At 34.0% G+C, this 23,212-nt stretch overlaps 1 protein-coding gene across 1 annotated transcript; it reads right to left on the bottom strand.

Moving 5' to 3' along the window:
- Positions 1-12,291: 12,291 nt before the first annotated feature.
- On the bottom strand, positions 12,292-22,925 carry hexa (hexosaminidase A (alpha polypeptide)). Its single transcript, XM_065292167.2, has 14 exons — positions 22,546-22,925; positions 21,749-21,856; positions 21,528-21,593; positions 20,325-20,371; positions 20,111-20,221; positions 19,918-20,019; positions 19,527-19,659; positions 19,058-19,238; positions 18,879-18,965; positions 14,978-15,050; positions 14,201-14,381; positions 12,890-12,980; positions 12,700-12,807; positions 12,292-12,550 (listed from the first exon to the last, which is right to left on the bottom strand). Exons 1-14 carry the CDS (start codon positions 22,796-22,798, stop codon positions 12,487-12,489), a joined length of 1,605 nt encoding a protein of 534 aa, XP_065148239.1. The 5' UTR covers positions 22,799-22,925; the 3' UTR covers positions 12,292-12,486.
- Between the last annotated feature and the right edge of the window lie 287 nt (positions 22,926-23,212).

Here is a 23,212-nt window from a genome sequence, read left to right as displayed (position 1 = left end):
TGATATGTAAGATATTTTATAAAGCACAAAACTATATTTTATATCTTAAAAAGGGTTACCTTAATAACATATTGAACACAATCTTTGGGGTTGTGTTTAGCATTCAGCATTATATTTTTGTATATAAAAATTTTTTTCAAAGTATTCAACACATTCGCATTTTTATCAGTAAGGGGATTTCTAAGTGGGCTACTGACAAAATTTCCACCAAATGTAGCCATTAAGCCAAATATTGAATTCATACAAAGAAATCAGAACATTTAAGTATACAAGTTGAGTCATAATAAATAAAGTGAAATGACACAGGGAGTAAGTATTGAACACATGAAAATAACAAGGTGCAAAATGGCATAGAAAGCCAGGAGATCACCTGAAATCTGTCAGTATTGAGAGAGAAACCCTGCCCCCTATCAGTACTTATTGATTGTACATTTATTTATTACCTATTTTTTATTATTTGGAATTGTAACAACTCTCAGAAAAAGGGTACAAAAGCTGTCAGTGAGGTGGTTTCCTTAAAAAGGTACCAATATGTACCTTAGAGGTACTAATATGCGCTCAGTGTGTACTTTTTGAAAGTGTGCCGCCCCAGTGACAACTTTTGTACCTTTATTTCTGAGAACTATAAAAAAGGAGCTTGGCATAATTACATGTAATAATAAATCATATATTATTTTAGATGCGTGTCACACTGCAGAAAACCTGTAGACATGCCTTGTCAAACCATGAGTCACACATATAACAAAAAACAAATGCCAACTCCCTCTAACTCACCTTTACCATCCCACCATTTCGAATCAACTAAGCAGATTATCCGACCATAAAACATGTTCTCTCAAGATAACAAAGAGTTCGGTTTAAAAGAGGGGGGAGCAGGGAAAGAAAACAATTAGCTGCTTGTGAGACTGCAGGTTGACCCCGACTCCGCACGCTGCCATATGGTGCCTGCTCTCTGGATGTAACCCCTGTGTGATTTACTGGTAATTAGAGGGCTGAAGTCAGTGATTTGCTTTTTTCTTTTGATTTGTGTATCTATCTTATTAAGATCTTAAGCAGTGTGAGGTCACACACACACACAGCACATGCCATCTCACCGCCCTTGCCGCTGCGCCGGAGGGTCTTTAATTGGAGTCGCGAGCACAACAGGTGGCGGGATTGCTCATAAACACTGAACGACAATTAAGTGACCTTTTAATTGCCAAAAGATTTGTTTTGTTTTAAAGCACCGGACTGTGCCAAAAGCCACGACGTGCCGTTCAAACAAGTGTAACAGGTTTTGCGTTGACTGTTGGTTCGGGACGTTCCCAGATTGGTTTGTTAAACTCTAGAGATGAATAACCAGTAGACAGCGTGCAGTCTGATGAAGAGATGATCTCTGTGAACCAAGAATCCTTCTTAATACTTAGTTGGCATTAGACTGGTGTCTTAATGCTGCTGACAGAGCCCTCTCTGTTGACCTAAACTAGTGTGTAAAAAGATTAGTTTGGGGGTCTTTTTGGGGAGCAGACGGAGCCATTTGAACTTTAAAGCGGATAATTAGTTCTGTTGCATGAAGGCCCTAAAACAAACCTGAGGGTAAATGGATATTTTAAAGTATAATTTTAACATCAACTACAATTATTTAGCGGTTTATGCTAAGATATCATGGATTAAATGGGTTCAATAAAGGTGCTTTACAATGCCTTTTTTTGAATGTATGGTGCCATAAAGAACCTTTAACTTTCTTGAAGAATCACATGATGTGTTGTCCATTTGGGGTGATGTTTTTGAAATGTGATCCCATTGGTTTTACATGTGATCAAATACATTCTAAAAATGTTGGGTTATTTTCAACCCAGTGTTGGGTCAAAAATGGGCAAACCTAGCTAGATGTTTACAATAGGTTAAAACAACCCAGCATTTTTAGTTAAACACCCAGCACAGGTTAATCCAGTGGTTCTCAAACTGGGGGCCGTGGCCCCAGTTTTATGACATTTTATAAAATACATTTATACATTTATTTATAATAAATTATTTGTAACTTATCCTCGGAAACATAAGGCTACTAACCAATAGCAATACGTTGTATAATTTAATATGTTTTTTAAATATTTTTTTATTTTTTTATTTCATACATTTTCTTTAGGGGGCCACAAAGTGATGCGCCATACAAGGGGGGCCGCATGCCAAAAGATTTTGAGAACCACTGGGTTAACTAATATGGCAAAAAAATTATTTTTTCAAATATACTTTAAAATATATTTAAAAATATACAAAAAATGGCAAAAACATGTGTGTTGAAATATATTAACAAAAATAAAATTTTCACAAATATATTTTTTTGGCAATTTTAAAAAAAATATATTTTAAAAATAAATATATTTTAAAGCATTTTATTCATGTCACATTGGTAAAAAATGTGCATGTTATAAACCTGTAAACAACTTAAAACAGGTTAAAAGAAATATATTTTCAACTGTAAAAATATACTTATAATTGTACATTTTATTCATATTTATACATTTTTTATTTTATACATTTTATACAAACTTATATTTTGGCCAGGAAAAATATTTTTTTGCAGTATGGGCTGTAAAATTTGAAATCTATTATAATTCTAATATGAATTTTATAAAGCTTTATATGTATTTTTAAAATACAACCCAATGGGTTGGGTTTGTCCCAAAAATAACCCAGGATTTTTTTAAGGTGTATACATTTTAAATGGGAATTTATATAAGCCATACGTGATTGTGCACATGTGAAATTCAGGTGGCTTTTCTGTGCAGGAATGTTTATCTGGCATTGGACGAGAGCTTGAACCGAATTGTATACCTTGTATTAAACTGCTGATTCAGAATTGTATAGTGTGCCTGACCTGTGTGCCAACTTGTCGCTTTGCTTTTGGGCATTGTGTTTTATTAGAGAATGGCACATGAATGTCAAACCATGTGAGCGAATATCCAGAACAAAAGTTTGCCGCGTGACTTCAGCAGGTGTGAGCGCGTGCTTTACACCAGCACAAACCAGTGCCTGTCACAGCAGGTTGGAATTAACTGTCTTTATGTAACTAGCAGGTGGCAATAACGTATAATGTTAGACTTGCTTAGATGAGCAGAGCAGAGATAAAACAAAGAGATTATTCAGTCCTAAAAATAGCAGGAATATTATACACGTATGACTGATAAGGTGCACAAGCCAGGTAAACCCATGAGTTCATCACTGGATCATTTTAGGTCATTATAGGTTTCATCTTAATGTCATGTTAGATGTAGAGTATATGACTTCAATTTTTCAGTTAAAAAAACAAATGTGTATTTTTTTTTATTAAAATGCATGAAAAAAAAATCTGCCATATACATCTGGGATGCCAGGTGATATCAATGTAATCTGGTCACAAATAAAGTTATAAAATGTAATGAAATAAATTGTAATAACATGAACACATTTATCTCTTACAAAAACAACAGGTTGGGTTTATCATACAGTCCATGATTCATGGGGCATATTTAAGGAGTTTAGAGTCTGATCTGTGCAGTGCTGACAGTGTAACTTGGCAGGTGTTACATAACTGTGTGCTAAACGTCTTGCGTCTCGGTGTGAACGTGCTGGGACCATAAACACGAGAGATAAGACTCTTTATACGTCAGGGGAAAGCTGTTGATGTAAGACAGCCGCACTAAGCATAACATAACAAGTCCTGCTAATTAAAAAAAGCTTCTGAGTCTCTATTACTCAAAATCATCACACGTTTGTATAGAAAATACTACAGGTGCTAAAATAGCAAACAAATTACACATCTATCTGTCTGTCTGTCCATCTATCCATCTATCTATTTATAGTTTTTATCTTTCTGTCTCTCTGTCTGTCTATCATTGTATATATCTGTCTATCATGTCAATTGCTGTATCTATCTATCTATCTATCTATCTATCTATCTATCTATCTATCTATCTATCTATCTATCTATCTATCTATCTATCTATCTATCTATCTATCTATCTATCTATCTATCTATCCGTCTATCCGTCTGTCCATCTGTCTGTCTGTCCGTCCGTCCGTCTGTCTGTCTGTCTGTCATTCTATCTATCTGTCCACCTGTTTATCATTCTTTCTATCTGTCTGTCATCTGTTTGTCTGTCTAATGTTTTATATATCTGTCCGTCCATCTTTTAATCTAAATATGCCTATATTTTCTATTGTTGTCTATTGTTTTATCTATCTGTCCATCTGTCTGTCTGTATGTCTATAATTGTATCATCTGTCTGTCATTCTATCTATGTATCTTTCTTTTTGTTTGTTAGTTTGTCTGTCTATCGTTCGATCTGTCTGTCTGTCTGTCTGTCTGTCTTTCTATCATTCTGTCTATTTGTCTGTCATTTGTCTGTTTGTATATCGTTTTGTCTATCTCTTTCTATCTCTTTTGTCTGTCTTTCAGTTTTCTGTCCGTCTGTTTTTCTATCGTTCTGTTTGTCTGTCCATCTGTCTATATCTATCTATCTATCTATCTATCTATCTATCTATCTATCTATCTATCTATCTATCTATCTATCTATCTATCTATCTATCTATCTATCTATCTATCTGTACATTTGCCCATCTGTCTATCTGTCTATCTATCTTTCTATCTATCTATCTATCTATCTATCTATCTATCTATCTATCTATCTATCTATCTATCTATCTATCTATCTATCTATCTATCTATCTATCTATCTATCTATCTATCTATCTGCCCATCTATCTATCTGTCTGCCCATCTATCTATCTGTCCGCCCATCTGGCTGTCTGTTTATCTATCTATCCATCCATCCATATGTTGTTTTGTCTATCTCTTTCCATCCATTTGTTTGTCGTTCAGTTTTCTGTCTGTATCTCTTTCTATCTTTCTGTTTGTCTGTATGTCCATCCGTTTATCATTCTATCTATCTGTCTGTTGTCTGTCTATCATTTTATCTATATGTCCGTCTGCCCATCTGTCTGTCTGTCTGTCTATCTATGTATCTATCCATCTATCATATGTCCGTTTGCCCGCCCGTCCGTCTGTCTGTCTGTCTGTCTACTTATCTATCTGTCTGCCTATCTGTCTGTCTATTTATCTATCTGTCTGTCTATCTATTTATCTGTCTATCTATTTATCTACCTGTCCACCAAAATATCTATCTATCTATCTGTCTGTCTGTCTGTCTGTCTGTCTGTCTGTCTATTTATCTATCTGTCCACCCATCTATCTGCCTGTCTATCTATCTGTCTGTCCACCCATCTATATGCCTGTCTATCTATCTGTCTGACCACCCATCTATCTGTCTGTCTGTCTATTTATCTGTCCGCCCATCTATCTATCTGTCTGTCCGCCATTCTGTCTGTCTGTCTGTTTATCTATCTGTCTATCTATTTATCTGTCTTTCTATCTATTTATCTATCTGTCCACCTATCTATCTGTCTGTCTGTCTATTTATTTGTCTGCCTATCTATCTATCTGTCTGTCCGCCCATCTGTCTGTCTTTCTGTTTATCCATCCGTCCGTCCATCTGTCTGCCCATCAATCTGTCTGTCTGTCTGTCTGTCCGTCCATTTTATCTATATCTATTTATCAATAATTTTCTGTGTGTGTGTGTGTGTGTGTGTGTGTGTGTGTGTGTGTATGTGCATATGCGTATAGATGATGCTCGAGGAACATACGTGTGTGGTTGTGGGTGTGTCACACACATTTCTGCCTGGAGCACAGCGTGACCTAGATCTCTGACAGTAAACAGATGCTGTGAAACGCTGCTGCCATCAGCAGAATCAGAGCTGCAGTGCGGATCACTGTCAGATCGCTCCTGTCCTGAGCCCTATGATGAGGATCAGACTGCTGAAGAGATCCAGCAGCACTTAAACAGAGTAACTAGACTGCCATCGTTACTCCTAGTCAAGTTTACTGACCGCTGACACGCTGTGTGACCACCACCCTATACTTAAAGAAAGATTTTACGAAATGTTTGACCATGATGCCACAATAGAGAGGTACACCGCAAAGAAATGAATGTCTTTTTGTCTTGATTTTCAGCATAAATAATGATTCATTCATCCATTAATATCTGAAAATTCTTAAATCAAGAAATATTTACCAAAGTAAAGTAACCTAAGGGATTAAATCACATGTTTCACATGTCATCCTACAAAAAAGTTAAAGTTTCTTTATGGAGCCATAAAGCAAAAAAAAAGGCATTGTGAAGCACCTTTATTGAGCCTTGAACATTGAATCCATTTAATTCTAAAAAAAAATCTGAAAATCAAATGAGTTCATGCTTAAAACAAGTAAAATATTTGCCAATGCGGTAAGAAAAATAAACTTGAATTATATTTCTTGAATTAAGGCAAAACTTAATATATAAACTTCCTCAAAATTTTTTTTAGAAAACAAACTGTAGGGATTTGTAAATATTTTAAAAAACCAAACAAAAATACACTTTAAAAATGCTGCTTTATTTCAAACCATGGCTGAGTAAAATAAATCCAACTATTAAATTAACCTAGAAAATTTCTATATTTGACCCCGTGTTTAAAGTGTATGGTACTTAAAAAACTGAATATAAAAATAAACATTTGAAATAAATATAAATTACCCAAAAAAATACCACAAAAAATACAGATGTAACTAAACTCTCATATAAATCCATCATCCATCCATCATACAAAAATGCAACATTTATTAATACATTTTGCTATTAACTTATCAACTTACTTAACACGTAAAGTGATGGGGAATGCTGGAGTCTTCCCACGCTATCTATTTCTTCATTTTTTTTGGTGTGTGTCTTCCATAAGGGGTTGTTATAAAATGATGAATATAAATACACTCAAAAAAATAAAAAGTTGGATTTACTTAAAAAAACTTCGTCAAGTGGGTTCCACATAGCTTTGTTAAGTAATGTCAACAAATAAAATGTAAGTTGTATTTACTAAAAAAGGTTGTGTAAAATTGACAATTTAAATGTTACATGGACTAAAGAAATCCTAGTAAAGTCACTATTATGAAACATTTAATTGATGATAAAATTTATGATTTAATAACTCCATAACAACGAATCAATCAATCATGCAGCTGCTCAGTACAACCTTTATTTAATTACAGTTTATCAAACATATCACAAACATATTTGAAATGCAATGTAACATTTCAAACCGTTTGTTGGTTTGTTTTGTTCTAAAATATATCAGAACAAGTTAATTAACTAATACTTGGCCACTTATTACTCACTTATCGTGCTACACTTTTGCAAGAGGGTACAACAATTCTGCCAGAACAACAATTTACCCATAATACACTGCAGCATCATCAGCCAATGAGATGCAAGTCTGTATTGGTTTTATTAATCTGTTACTTTTACGCAACAATGTTTTATTGGCTGAACAAATAATTTTGAAGTAAAGCTGACAAGACACAGTCTTTTGTTGAAATTACAAAGTTAAATTAATCATATGCCGTTACTTGTGTTTGTTAAGTAAAGTGAACAAGAAATTATTTTGTAAAACTGACTCCAACCAAGTTCATTTTTTTGAGTGAGTAGTATAGCAGTAATAAAAAGTAAAGCATTTGAGAATGAGATGTGTGTATTTGTCTGTATGGAGCAGGTGAAGGAAATGACCTTGAGGGCATATCGACATAAGTTCACATCTCTGTGCATCACGTAAGGCGCTTTATGTATAATCTCTTTAAATCTGTTGTCAAAGAGTGAGACTACTGTAACTTTTACAGTATGCACGCAGAAACAAGAGGCCAACAGCCTTTGCCTTAAGTCGACACTGAAAGCCAAACCTAAGATTTGTGTTCTTTATGGCCACCAATGATAGCAACTCATGAGAGTTTGTCACTTCTTGATCAGTTTATTTGCATTTCAAAACAAACTGTGGAAACTTTTCCAAAGTTTCCACAGTTTGTTTTGAAATGCAAATAAACTGATAAAGAAGTTACAAACTATCATGTGTTGTTATCATTGGGGCCCATAAAGAACACAAATCTTAGGTTTGGCTTTATATATATATATATATATATATATATATATGAGCTTTAGACTTAGTGAAACAATTTAACTGTTGTCATTCTTACAATATGGATTATGAAATACAATTGCCAATATAAGATCCAATCATAAAAATAATAACTAATAAGCCCTAAAACTGTAATTAGGGCCATTTATCACATTCAATAGACAAACCCAAGCCTGTGGAAAGAAGCCAAAGACTTAAAAATCTATGACTCATTGTGATTAATCTTTGTGTTCGGGATTAAATGCATAAATGGACACGAGGTGCCATATGTTGCCTGCGGTTATGTTGAATTCGTACGACTGTGCTACTGAGGAAAAGTTGGCACAAGTCAACAAGCCTAGTTTAAGCAGTAATTAACTAATGCCATCATTAACTGGATTTCCGGATCGACCGTTGGAGAACTTGCATGTTGCTTGCCAAGTTATAACAACTTGGCGGGAAATGCAACAAGCTGGATATTGTGTTAGTGGATATTTATCACAAAATGTAATTCAAATGTATATTGTAATTTTCATGACATTTGATTATACATTGAATGACGTAAATGTGATATTATTTACATTGCTTTAGCAGTGCAAAGCTCTTGGGTTCGATCCCAGGGAACCCCTTTACACTGCAAAAAATTACTTTCTAACTTAGTATTTTTTTTGTTTTCAGTAGAAATATATAAAAATTCTTAAATAAAGATTTATTTTCTTGATGAGCAAAATGACCTAAGAAAATAAGTCTAGTTTTAAGACAAAAAAATATACAATTTAAGTTAATTTGTGCTTAAAACAAGCAAAAATATCTGCCAAAGGGATTTTAGAAAAAAAAAAGAAATCTTATTTCAAGATTTTTTTCTCACCCCATTGGCATTGCTTGTTGAATTTTTCTTGAATTTAGTGTTTAAGATTTTTTTGCTTACACCATTGGCAGATTTTTTTTGCTTGTTTTATGCACAAAATCACTTAAATTTGATATTTTTGGCCTAAAATCTAGACTTATTTTCTTGGGTCATTTTGCTCATCAAGAAAAAGCATCTTAATTTAAGAATTTTTTGATATTTTTACTGAAAACAAGACAAAAAACCTAGAAGACGTTTTCTTGAAAATAATTTTTTTTGCAGTGTGTGTGTTTCCTGGGTTCAAACCCATGACCTTTTGCGCAGCTTAAGCAATGCTATACAGGAGCACTGTTTTTAATAATGTTAGCTTGAATGCACCAAGAGTCCCTTTTGGATAAAAGCATCTGCCAAATGCATTAATGAGATATAATGCTAAAAACTTAGCATGGCTACTGTATTTCCATATTCCAGGTCATTCTGGGTTATCAATATCCCATAAACAAACCAAAGGTTACATAGAGGTCAGTCTCTTTCTGAATTAGGCCGGACTTTTTGGTAGAAGTGGGGGAACAGAAGAGGCCAGGTGGGAACGGGGCGGCACCGTTGCATTCTGGGATTAGCCAATCCTTGCCATCTGCTATCAGCAGCATAATCCCGTCAATGAGAAAATCAATTGTCTAAGTAAATATCAAAGGCATGTAAGCTCATTTTGACAAGTAACTTAAACATTAGGAGGACTTAAGTTAAAATAAGTTATGTTAGTGCTGAGCGAGGCACAGAGAGGCTTAATTATTTCATGCAACTGAGAATTGTTGCTGAATCGTCAAGGAAGGATCAGGCAACAAATAATGGAGGAATTAAAACAATTATAGGACACAAAACCGCTTTAGATGTGATTGTGAAGCTGTTCATTTAAATATTGAAATAGATATGTGTGTAGCCATTTGTAAACCACTTGAAAAACAGCATCTTTCACACATTAATGCAACGAAAACAAATCTACTTTTGCACAGTACTGTACATATACAGTATATACATACATAGCAGCCAGCTATTACTTTTAGACGTCCACACCTGACAGTATTGTACATTAGCTCATGTGTAAAGCCCAGTACGGTTAATAGGATCTGTTGTTGTGTAGCTGCTGAAACAGGATTGGTGTTTTAGTGGCAGGAGATTTCATTAAATGTGTAGCTACTTTACATCAGCTATTAACCTGACACTGTACTTTTAACCTTACTGTAAAATTAACTACATTTAAAGAATTTGGTAACACTTTACACAATAAGGTTGTATTTGTTAATGTTAGTAGATGCATTAGATAACATGAACTACCGATAAACAATATAGTTTTTAATTATTTATTAATCTTTGTTAATGCAAATACAATAGTTTATATTGGTTCATTCTGCATTAACTTATGTTAACAGTTAATTAACATTTTTCCTTATTTAATTTCCTCTTGTATGCCACTTGTACGCATACATAAATAATAAACCTTGAAATTTATTTATTTATTCCTTACACAGAAGACAAACAACAGCATTTGATTTCCCATAAAGTGACATTTTTACATTATTTTTGAACAGCATATTTATTGTTTTGTTGATATTAATACACTTATTGACTTAATATTTATATTTAATATAGTGCTGGGCAAAGATTAATCATCAAGTAAATTTTTGTATAATATAAGTGTGTGTGCTGTGTGTAATTATTATGTATATTTAAACACACTCACATACATATATAAATTTCAGAATTTTTTTATTTCTATATAATAATTTAAAACAAAATAAAAGTTAATTTCTGCATAATATAAGTGTGTGTGTGCTGTGTGTAATTATTATGTGTATTTAAACACTCACATACATATATATTTCAGAATTTTTTTTATTTCTATATAATAATTTAAAACAAAATAAAAGTTAATTTCTGCATAATATAAGTGTGTGTGCTGTGTGTAATTATTATGTATATTTAAACACACTCACATACATATATAAATTTCAGATTTTTTTTATTTCTATATAATAATTTAAAACAAAATAAAAGTTAATTTCTGCATAATATAAGTGTGTGTGTGCTGTGTGTAATTATTATGTATATTTAAACACTCACATACATATATATTTCAGAATTTTTTTTATTTCTATATAATAATTTAAAACAAAATAAAAGTTAATTTCTGCATAATATAAGTGTGTGTGCTGTGTGTAATTATTATGTATATTTAAACACTCACATACATATATATTTCAGAATTTTTTTTATTTCTATATAATAATTTAAAACAAAATAAAAGTTAATTTCTGCATAATATAAGTGTGTTTGCTGTGTGTAATTATTATGTATATTTAAACACTCACATACATATATATTTCAGAATTTTTTTTATTTCTATATAATAATTTAAAACAAAATAAAAGTTAATTTCTGCATAATATAAGTGTGTGTGCAGTGTGTAATTATTATGTATATTTAAACACTCACATACAAATTTCAGAATTTTTTTTGTTTATATATATTTTTTTTTTAAACAAAATAAAAGTGAATTTTTGCATAATATAAGTGTGTGTGCTTTGTGTAATTATTATGTATATTTAAACACTCACATACATATATAAATGTAAGATTTTTTTATTTATATATAATTTTTTAAAACAAAATAAAAGTAAATTTTTGCATAATATAAGTGTGTGTGCTGGCTGTAATTATTATGTATATTTAAACACTCACATACATATATGCATTTCAGATTTTTTTTATTTATATATAATTTTTTTAAACAAAATAAAAGTTAATTTTTGTATAATATAACTGTGTGTGCTGTGTGTAATTATTATGTTTATTTAAACACTCACATACATATATAAATATCAGAATTTATTTTTTATATATAATTTTTTAAAACAAAATAAAAGTTAATTTCTGCATAATATAAGTGTGTGTGCTGTGTGTAATTATTATGTATATTTAAACACACTCACATACATATACATTTAAAAAAAATTATATATAATTTTTTTAAACAAAATAAACGTTAATTTTTGCGTAATATAAGCGTGTGTGCTGTGTGGAATTAATAGGTATATTTAAACACACTCACATACATATATTCATATAAATTTTTCTAAAATTTATATATAATATAGAATATATATACAAATATAAATAAATATATATACACACGTAAATGTTTTTTTAAATACATACATGACTGTGTGTGTATTTATATATACATAATAAATTACACACAGCACACACTTGTATATTATGCTAAAAATCACTTTTATTTTGTTTTTGATTAATCTTTGCCCAGCACTAATTTAATAATATAAACAACTTCAATGAAAGTTCTAATGGCGTTTCTTTATATTAAATCCAAATGCCACTTGGCTGATATTTTGTTATGTAACGCAATGACAAGAATGCATTTTTAGGTGTGCCTAAGTTTTTTAAGACTTGCATTTAATGTTTGACAAAAAACAAAAACAAAGCATTCTTGCATAAATCTTTAATCGTAAAATTCACATTGTATTTTAAAAAACAACCTTTACCGTAATATAAAAAGTAATGTGCAAATTCAAAAGTAGTATTACAGTGCACAAAATATTGCCTTCGTGTCCGCTGGTACCTCTCTGTATTCACAGACCACTGTACTCATGATTACAATGACCAACATACAGGGGCTCTGCCTTAATACCCCGCCTGCGGAATACAGAAATTATGAATGATTTTGTTTAGTGACGTAAAATACAATCTTTAGTATTAAAAAATGCTTTTGTATAAAAAAAGTGTATTGTGCAACTTAAATGAGCCAGAGCTTTTTAAAGAATGATCACAAAACATAGTAGTACCTTAGAAGTCTGCAGCGGAAGTCAGTCAGGCGAGGGAAGGCCAAATCCGCATTCATCGTTTTATTTTCATCGCTCCACAATCTCTCAGCTGCAGCACAAGCTCTCGGCCTTCACACAGACAAATACATACAGTATAAACATGTGGAGAATATGGTTTATTAATAATGGATTCTTCATTGCTTTCTCATACCACAATCTAGGGGAGAGATTGGTGGCGTCGACAAATTCGCCCCACATGGCAACCTCACCGCCGATCACCAACTTCTTCTGCTCATCCGTGCCTAAACAATGAAAATCAAAGTTCAACTTTAACCACAATCCACAAAGCCAAACATGCACAGCAAAGCACTTCAAACAACAACAAAACAAACATTAAAATGATTTTGATATGCTCTGCTTCAAATAAACTAAAACAACTGATATAGGGTCAGTTTTCTGGACAGAAAAACATACCTTACAAAAAACAATGCTGGTGTGCAAAAATGGCACTGATGTATGTTAAGATATGTCAGTGTATGATGCTTTAAAATTAGGCAGCTCAAACTTTCATTTTAACCTGGGCAGGGTTCAAGGACCTTTCAAGGACTTCCAGGTCCAATACCCTCAAATTCAAGGACTAAATGTGGGGACACATTTCAAGATTACATTGTGTTACTTTTAAAGATACATTGTTACAGTTCCCTTTCGAGGGAACTCGCGCTGCGTCACTGCGGTGACATTTTGGGTACGCCTCCAGGGGTAAGTGCGTCTGTATGTGTATATAAAATTCAACCAATGGTGAGGCTTAACGACAAAGACAGGGTGACGCGGGAGCCAGGAAGTTTATCGCTATCTGAAATATTGCCAAAGATGGCGTTACAGGGACGCAGGAAGTATGGCAAGGGAGACGCAGCGTCTCGTTCCCTTCTCAGGGAACAACAGTTACATACGTAACCCGAGACGTTTTCATGTGTCAAACACAACTAAAAAGCATTTTGGTATGAATAACATTCGCATACAGAAGATATAAGCATAAAGCGAACAGTTTAGCATGTGTGCTTAAAAAGTCTAGAATTTTTATGATATTATCCTACACTACACAGGAAATAATATGGATTTTTTTCCAGAAAACTTCTTGCATAAAATAGATTCAAGCACTTTCAATGACCTGTATCTATGTATGTATATTTTCAAAAACTTCACAGGGCCTTGAATTTTCCCCCCAGATTCAAATACTTTCAAGGACCCGTGGGAACCCTGCCTGGGACTAGGTTAAACCTTGTCCAGAAAACCGGCCTATAATGTTTTCAGAAATAAGTTATGCACTAAATTCATTGCTTTTAACCATTAAGCCCAATCATAACTACAGAAAAACTAAAATAAACAGGATCTAGAAATCAGAAGATGACATCATTACTCATTTAACACCTATCCCTTTAAAATTCAGTTGTCACCACCACCAATAGCACCCGCTGGGGTACGCACGACCCTCATCTCCAGCCCAACGTTTTACTCCACACACCGGAGAAATTCTGTGGCTGTACTGCGTATGAGTAACGCCAGTCCTGTCCCATGCTGATATGGTTGATGTACCAGGGGGCAGAGAGCAGAACCCGGTACCCAGCTTTGGTCATGCGGCTCAGTTCAGCATCGTATTTTTCCGGAAGGCCCTTCCAGATCTCCAGGACTGTATCCTGAGGAATCTGAGACAGGAAACAGTCTCACATACTTTGACAGTATACATATAATCTATCCATCGATAATATCTGCATTAATGCAATTCATGCATCTGTTGGCCTTTTTGACACATTATTTGTTTCAATACGATCATAAATGTAGTATAAATTGGGCTTAACTTAATGAACATTACCCTTAAGACATTACCCTTGCACTTTCTTAAATTAGATCAAAATAAACCAAATGCTTTCAGTTGTGAAATATTTAATTCTCACTTAGTAGAGCACACGCATTCACACTGGAAAACTGGCCGGATGTTAAGTCACAGCAACGCACGGCACTCTGTTAGCAGTTTGTACTTATGCTCTGACCCCTAAAAGCTAAGGGCCGTATCTTGTAATAGCGAGCCCAGCTGTGAGTGGGTATCGGCAGGTCGAGGTAGAAGGGGGCCGCCAGTATAACCTTTAACCCTGCCTTAGTCACCCGACGCATCTCGCACAGGTAACATCCCTGTTTCCAAACCTCCACCACGTACATAGATCTGGGCTAGAAGAAAGGTACCTTATTCTGGTTAAATCATTTGCTTTTTGATTGAATCTAGATGAAGTGAATCTTTACTCACTCTCTCATGGTAGTCAAACACGTCCTGCCACACAATGGCGGTTTTGTTGAGAGCGGCGGTCATGTTCACTATCCTAGAAAAACAAAATAATGATGTTAAAGCTGTGGACGGCTCCATCAACTTTTTGTTATTACATACTTTAATTCCCCATTGATATTAATCAATTATTTATATTATCATAACTTCACCATTACAATAAAACATTAATAATAAAGAACAGCCAAGTAGTGATCGTGGGTGTACATTTCATTTTAAAGGATTACTCATAAAAAATTCTAATAATTTACTCACTCCGATGTCATCCAATATGTTTGTCTTTCTTCCTTCAGTCAAGAAGAAATTAAGTTTTTTTGAGGAAACAGGGTTCCCACACCTTAATTAACTTCATATTCAAGGACCTTTCAAGGACTTTCCAGGTCCAATACCCTCAAATTCAAGGACTAAATTTGGGGACACATTTCAAGTGAGAGCAAGGTTACATTGTGTTATCTTTAAAGATACATTGTTACAGTTCCCTTTCAAGGGAACTCACGCTGCGTCACTGTGGTGACACTTTAGGGACGCCTCCAGGGGTAAGTGCGTATGAATGTGTATATCAAATTCAACCAATGGTGAGGCTTGCCGACAAAGACAGGGTGACAAGGGAGCCAGAAAGTATATCGATATCTGAAATATTGCCAAAGACGGCATTACAGGGACGCAGGAAGTATGGCAAGGGAGACGCAGCGTCTCGTTCCCTTCTCAGGGAACAACAGTTACATACGTAACCTCAGATGTTTTCATGTGTCAAACACAACTATTTTCGCCAAGAAAATAAGTACTTTGTAACCACAACATCTCTTCTTGCAGTCAGAGCATGTGAGCGGTGCGGAGCGGGAGCGGAGCGTTGAGCGGTGCGGTAATATTTCCATCAGAGCGCAGAGCGCATTTCCGAAAATTCCGCTCCGCTCGCTCAATACGCTCAGCACCGCTCGCTCATCCCAGAATGCCCTTTGGTAATTTGCTAGTTCGAGAATCTATAAAAATGGCTAGCAATAAGTTATGGAGTTCAAATATTGTTTTAATGAAGTTGTCAGCCTTATATATAAATGAAAGAAATGAAACTAAGATGACAGAATAACTGTAGCGTCGTCTGCATCTAGATGCAGTTTTAAAGATTAAAATAACTTTAATCTAACTGATCAACACAAATACAAATATATTTATAACTGATTGCTTAAAACCACTTAAAATAAAAACATTTAATAGTTCTTGTACAGCGGCCACTCCGTGGATGAGGAAGCTGTAGCCAAAAACGCCGGTGCATTTAGTATTAACTGACTGAACACTTGACTTACCTGGCCATTTAGATATTACATTTTTTCATCAACAGTATCTGCGTGGAACATTATAAACATTAATGATAATCTGCCGACTCGACTGATTCAGCACGTCCTCTATTTTACAGAGAGTCCGCTTAATTAACGGCTTTTCGTTCGGTCCGCGTGACCTAAACATTTTTGTTCTGTAATTTGTTCTCGTATAGGCTATATTTCTACATATTTTCGACCATGTAACATTTGGGATAAAATGTAAGTTGTTAGATAGCATTTAAGCTTGTTCTTGTACTGAAATGATGAAATGTTTAGTCTGACTAAAATGATCTATCCAGATTAATTTAGCCAAAATAATGATTTATTCGTTTTCATAGATACATGTTAATTTATCTACTAATATACTATTGAAAATGCCATAAATAAATATTCTGTATTGCATTCGTTTTGTACATTTACAGGTTCATAAATACTGTCTAATTTTAATTTCTTTAAGACACTGTGTTCTGTTTTTACCGATGCAATGTAAATTCGCACTTAAAAACCTTCTTGTTAAGAAATTGTTCTTAAATTTATTTTAGTTTTTTTCGAATAATATATTTATATAATATTATAGTTTGTTAATCTTTTTCTCGTAAGGGGAACTGTTATAATATTTCGTATTATATGATCTATCCAGATTAATTTAGCCAAAATAATGATTTATTTTTTCATAGATACATGTTAATTTATCTACTAATATACTATTGAAAATGCCATAAATAAATATTCTGTATTGCATTCGTTTTGTACATTTACAGGTTCATAAATACTGTCTAATTTTAATTTCTTTAAGACACTGTGTTCTGTTTTTACCGATGCAATGTAAATTCGCACTTAAAAACCTTCTTGTTAAGAAATTGTTCTTCAATTTATTTTAGTTTTTTTCAAATAATATATTTATATAATATTATAGTTTGTTAATCTTTTTCTCGTAAGGGGAACGAATTGTTATAATATTTCGTAATTACTTATTACATTTATTATAACTTAAAATTGTGAATTAGTAAAACATGTGGATGTCGTGGAAACAAATTGTTAATTTGAATTATATCCGTATCAGTTAAACTAGGTCTAATAGCCAACACACAACTGTACATAACTGCTATTTATCAGCTAATACTTTAATTAAATGCAATTATCCAAGAACGTCAGTACAGAAAACAATTAGGCTTACTAAATATTTTTTTTTATGTCGGAGCGGGATCTGAGCGGGAATTGGTTTATTTGTGAGCGTGAGCGGAAAGTTAACGGAGCGCTTGCTTGGGCCGTGAGCGACTGAGTGGAGCGCTTGAACAGTAGAGCGGAATATTTAGCGGAGCGTCACACCGCTCCACACCGCTCACATGCTCTGCTTGCAGTAGCCGTGTAATGCGCCAGCGTGACTTTACGTATTACCTAATCACGTTGAATCACGCATGACGTATGTGAAACTAGCGCTCCAGTGTTTACAAGTGTGGAGAAAGAGGACCATTCAGATGTTTTTGTATGTGGACTGATACTAATTAATGTCTTTGTGTCAGTTTATCGTTTAAAATGGTCCGCAAGTGTGCGTTTCACATATGTAACGCGTGACCTTTCGATGTGATTATGTAATACATAAGGTTGCGCTGGCGCCTCACACAGCTAGTGCAAAACGAAAAGTTGCGGATTAAAAGTACTTTTTAAATTTTTTGGCAAAAATGACGATCGTTTCGCTAGATAAGACCCTTATGCCTTGGTTGGAATCGTTTAGAGCCCTTTGAAGCTGTACTGGAACTGTAAAACATTGAGGTCCACGAAAATCCAGGATTTTTTTCCATATAGTGGACTTAAGGACTCCCAACTGAGGCATAAAGGTCTTAGCTACCGAAACAATTGTAAAAGTACTTTTTTGGAAACTGCAATTTTAAACTGTATGTGATTACGTAATACGTAAGGTTGCGCTGGTGCATCACACGGCTAGTGCCAGACAAAAAGTTGTGGTTTAAAAGTAGGCTACTTTTTAAAATTTTTTGCAAAAATGACGATTGTTTCGCTAGATAAGACCCTTATGCCTTGGTTAAAATCGTTTAGTGCCTTTTGAAGCTGCACTGGAACGGTAAACCATGAGCTCCACGAAAATCTAGGATTTTTTTCCATATAGTGGACTTTAGTGGACTCTAAACGATCCCAACCGAGGCATAAAGGCCTTAGCTACTGAAACGATTGTAATTTTCACCAAAAAAGGTTCTTTTAAATCAAAAAAGTACTTTTTGGGAAACTGCAATTTTAAACTGCATGTGATTATCTAATCACAAGGTCGCGCTGGTGCATCATGCGGCTAGTGCAAGATGAGAAGTTGTGGTTTAAAAGTACTTGTTTGGCGAAAATTACAATAGTTTTGCTAGCTAAGACCTTTATGAGTCGGTTGGGATGTTTTAGAGTCCACTAAAGTCCACTATATTGAAAAAATATGTTTTCATAAAAAAAAAACAAATTTGGACTAAAGAAAGAAAGACATTAACATCTTGGATATAAAAAGTCTTTTATAAAAAAGTGGAATATTCCTTTAAGCATTTTCTACTTACTTCTCCATATAGAACGATTCCAATTTAGTGTAATCCTTCCCAAAGCCCATCTTTTCCATAAACTTTCCCACATTGGGATTGGACTTCCTGTCAACCAGAGTAATATACAAAAAGTTTGTTTATGTGGTAATAAAGTCAAAGACTGATAAGAAGCCTATGACGATGTTAAAGTCGCTTACCAGCAGGTAAAACTGACCTCGTCCCCTCCTATATGAACGTAAGAGTCAGGAAAGACAGACTTCACCTCTTTAAAGAGGCTTTCCATGAACTTATAGGTGGAATCGAGCGTTGGATCGACAGGTCCAAATGTCCCAGTGGGAACATCTCCCTTGTAACAAGGTGTCAAAAGATCTGGCTGTCCTGAGAATTAGATGAGAAACATAGTGAGTGTACATTTTAAAACTATACATTTTGTATGACTACTGATCCACGGGACATATACTACATTTAAATACAGCAGATCATGTGTAACCGGTCTTGACATTGTGATCTTTGGTTAAACTGAAGATCTTTAGAGTGAACAAGTATACATTAGCAAATCAAAGCACTGGTAGTCACGTTAAAGGGTTGCTTTCATTATTCATGAATGCCTTCATTATTCACATCTCTTTGTATGTGTGAGAGAGGTAAAGAGGAAGAAACATGAACCTTTTCCCCATGACTGCGTGTGTCCAGGTGAGTCAAACTCAGGTACGACTCTAATGCCCCTCATTCTTGCATGTTCAATCACCCTCATTACGTCTGTTTGGGTGTAGATGTGTGTAAACGGATGAAAAGCTCCCTAGAACAAAAAAAAGAGTCTGTAAATGACGTAGTTTATGTTTAGACAGTAATCACTACGTAATAATATACCTACATTGTGAGCTAACAAGGCTCAACAAATTTCCAGTGGGTGGCACTTTATGTCTCGACACTAAGACATGTGACGCCCAATTACAGCCAATAAGCATAATTTTGGACCAATAGGACTAGGTAAAACGCAAATGCTACAAATGTGGTGTTTTTTTATTTTTTGTGATTTTACAAACTTTAAACGTACCTTACTGCTGAGGTCCGGAAACCTACGACTCTGATATGGGAAGGAAGGGTCGTCCACAATGTGCCAGTGAAATACATTGAATTTACTGTAGGACATGGCATCCTCCAGAGAAAAATACAAATACACAGCATGTTATTGATTGTTATGGCGTGTGTGTTTTTTATATGTGGCCCTAAAATGAACGAGTACTAACCAGGGTCTTTAGAATAGCGGGCAGAGGTAAATAATGCCTTGAGGTGTCCAGCAAAAGACCTCTGAAAGCAAAGCGTGGGAAGTCCACGATTTCTGTTTTATTGATAAAGTACTGCAGAGAGAGAGCATAAATGGACATTATTTCTGCAATTCGCAGCATTGGGGCTTTGATTTATTACAACTGTAAGAATGCAATAACACAACGCAATACTTACAGAGCCATAATCATCCTGGTACACGAGCTGACTCATTGACTCCAGACCTGATATTTAGGGTTTTAAAAATGACAAACATTTGGTTAGTGCATTATTTGTGTAAGTGATAAATGTTAAACGATTTTCATTTTGATTTTTTTAAAATAAATGACTAAATATTAAAAGGAAAAGCAGCCAATAAGAGCCCAGATTAAAATGTGAAGTCATTGGAGTTATCTCGTCAATTAAAAGAAAACATTTGCATTAAAAAAACATAAATAAAAAATAATTTTTATGTTAATCACTTACCCAATTTATAAAAAAACTGAAGCCAAAACGTTATTTATTTATTTTAAACTCTGTGTATGTTTTGATAATCGTTCTGAATCTGATCTCTAACTAAATTCCTTCACAAAAATGCAATTATTTCAGCTTTTTGACAAAAAAATATTTTTAAAGAAAAATACCCAAGCAGCAGAGAAAAAATATAGATAGGATCAAACGTTTATTTTCTGTTTTTGTTTGTTTATTGTTTGTTTGAAAGTAGAGGGTCTGTTCTTTCGTTTGATATATTTGTTTGTTTATATATTTTAAGAAGAAAATTTTCCTGGAAGGCATTTTGTGAAAACTTAAAAAAAAAAAATGCTGGCGGGCAACTTTTCAAAAAATGGCTGGCGGGGAATGAGTTAAGGTGAAACTTCATAAAATGAAACGAGTACGGTTTTGCAATTTTTAGGCAAAGGGTGACTGCACTTTAGATGATAAAATATAACAGTTTTGATTTATTTTGGATGCTTTTAGTCACCAACATAATTCCCACAGTTGCATTTGTGTTCTACCATAGTTTGGACGAGTTTGTTATTATTCTAAGGTGAAAATATATATATAAATAAAGAACGAGTGAACGTTTCAAAACTTTTGACTTACTGGGACGGCCCCTTCTAATAAACATGTTTATCCTTTCCAGTAATACCAATGAAATGCATGTAATGATAATGCATTATAGATTCGTCTGTGATACATTTTGTGTTAAAATGCAACCAAGAGTAGTACAGAAACAGCTGTATGAAGATAGAGCTGGGTGTGCATTATGCTTATTACTAACTTCATATAGACTGTTGTTCATTTTAACATCCAAAACTTAGGGTACGAATGAGAACTTTTACTTTGCACAAATGTAAAACACTAAATGAGACTGAATAATCCTGAAAAGGGTCATCAAACCTCTTAAAGCGCCCCATACCGATACCGATTTCAGCAAAGCTTGGCCCTCAGACACACTCAGGCTATCTGCAAAAACAAAATATGAATTGTCTTTAAAAGCATCAGGAAAATGCAGTTGAACTTCAGATGTTGTCATTTTTCCCATGACTAAAGCAAAGGAAGGTGAAAAGTTCACAAGCAGGAGGTAAACCCCAAAATCCCATTCAACAGGAGATACTCACAGCTCTCATCCGAATCTTCATCGGGGTAGCCATCACACCCACTGGTTTTGACACTAACAGAAACGACAAATGGTTTCGCCTCAGACCACATGTGATGAAATCTTGATCCTGTTTAAAATGAACGATGTGGTTAAGCAATACAATATAAAACAAAATGACATACACAGATCTATTTCTAAACCCACAAGCCATTCAAACCGATGCACAATGTTGAATTGTTTATACAAAAAAGTAGCAAGAAAAACCTGTTTTTGCACATGACTACACTTCATCTACAGAAGAATCATGGGATGTTGACGTGACTATTTATTTTAAATGAATCTTTTAATTTATAACGATTTGTGACTATTTATATTAAATTAATCTTTTAATTTATAACAATTTTGTAAGCAATGAAATTATTTATAAGAAATTAATTAATTAATTAATTTAACAAATCCAAATATTGCAATAATTTGTTATATGAATTGTTTGAATTGTTTATTAATTATTAACTGTTGAAGCATTTTTAAGCCACCTTGAATCCAAAAAGGTGAAGGTTTGAATAAAAACGCAAATAATGTTATGTATGTTAAGTAATGCATTACTTGTTGTGCATACATTTAAGTAAAAGGCTGTTTGTAAAAACAAATAATTTCAATAACAATCGCTTTTTTATTATATTTAGACTTAATATGTTCGTAATAATATATACTTTGTCTATAATGGGTAGTATAAAATACATAACTTGTATAAAATACACACAAACTACAATACGGAAGTAACGTTAACCCTTTCCATCCTCAATCACAGCTGACCTGAAGCATGCGTAAAGTCTGGAAATATGACGGAGAAATATCTTTCAAAGGCATTATCCAACACAGAGCAGCCCGTCTGCGCAGCTGAATCTTTTCCATAGGTGAAAGAGAGGAACTGTGGACTCAGCGCGTATCTCTCTGTGGATTCATCTATCTGCTGAGGCAATGGCCAGACACCGTTCACCGGCTTCACATTAACACACAGATAAACTAATAAAGCGCAAAGCTCCAAGTATGTCCGCCTGTGTGTCATGTTATAACGCAGTTATAATCCGTCTCTTTCGCGTCAAATTGCTTGCACAGAGGACAGTTTACATCTGAAGAAGCGATGAAATCAAAGGTCATATGACAGAAGTTTTCAGTTGCGGTCAGCTGACACGACGCGTCAGGTGCGGCGATGCTCATTGGCTCAGTTCCAGGCACGTCACTCACGTGGTAAATTCTCTTCGATGTTTCCGGAATTCATTTATAATAACGTTTCAAACTAAATATTGCCTTTTATGGAGATATTTATTTAGAATAAAAAATAATTCGAAACAAAATATGTTTTAAATAATGTTGTAATATATTTTTTAATAATGATATACGTTATATTTTTGTTATGCGCATGTATGCCTCCAGAGGGCGTGAGTGTACAGAAGGTAAGTTACATCTTACAAGAAATCAA

This window comes from Paramisgurnus dabryanus, chromosome 23 (genome assembly GCF_030506205.2).
Source record: "Paramisgurnus dabryanus chromosome 23, PD_genome_1.1, whole genome shotgun sequence".
NCBI classification, from domain to species: Eukaryota; Metazoa; Chordata; class Actinopteri; order Cypriniformes; family Cobitidae; genus Paramisgurnus; species Paramisgurnus dabryanus.
This window is presented reverse-complemented; position numbering and strand designations above follow the sequence as displayed.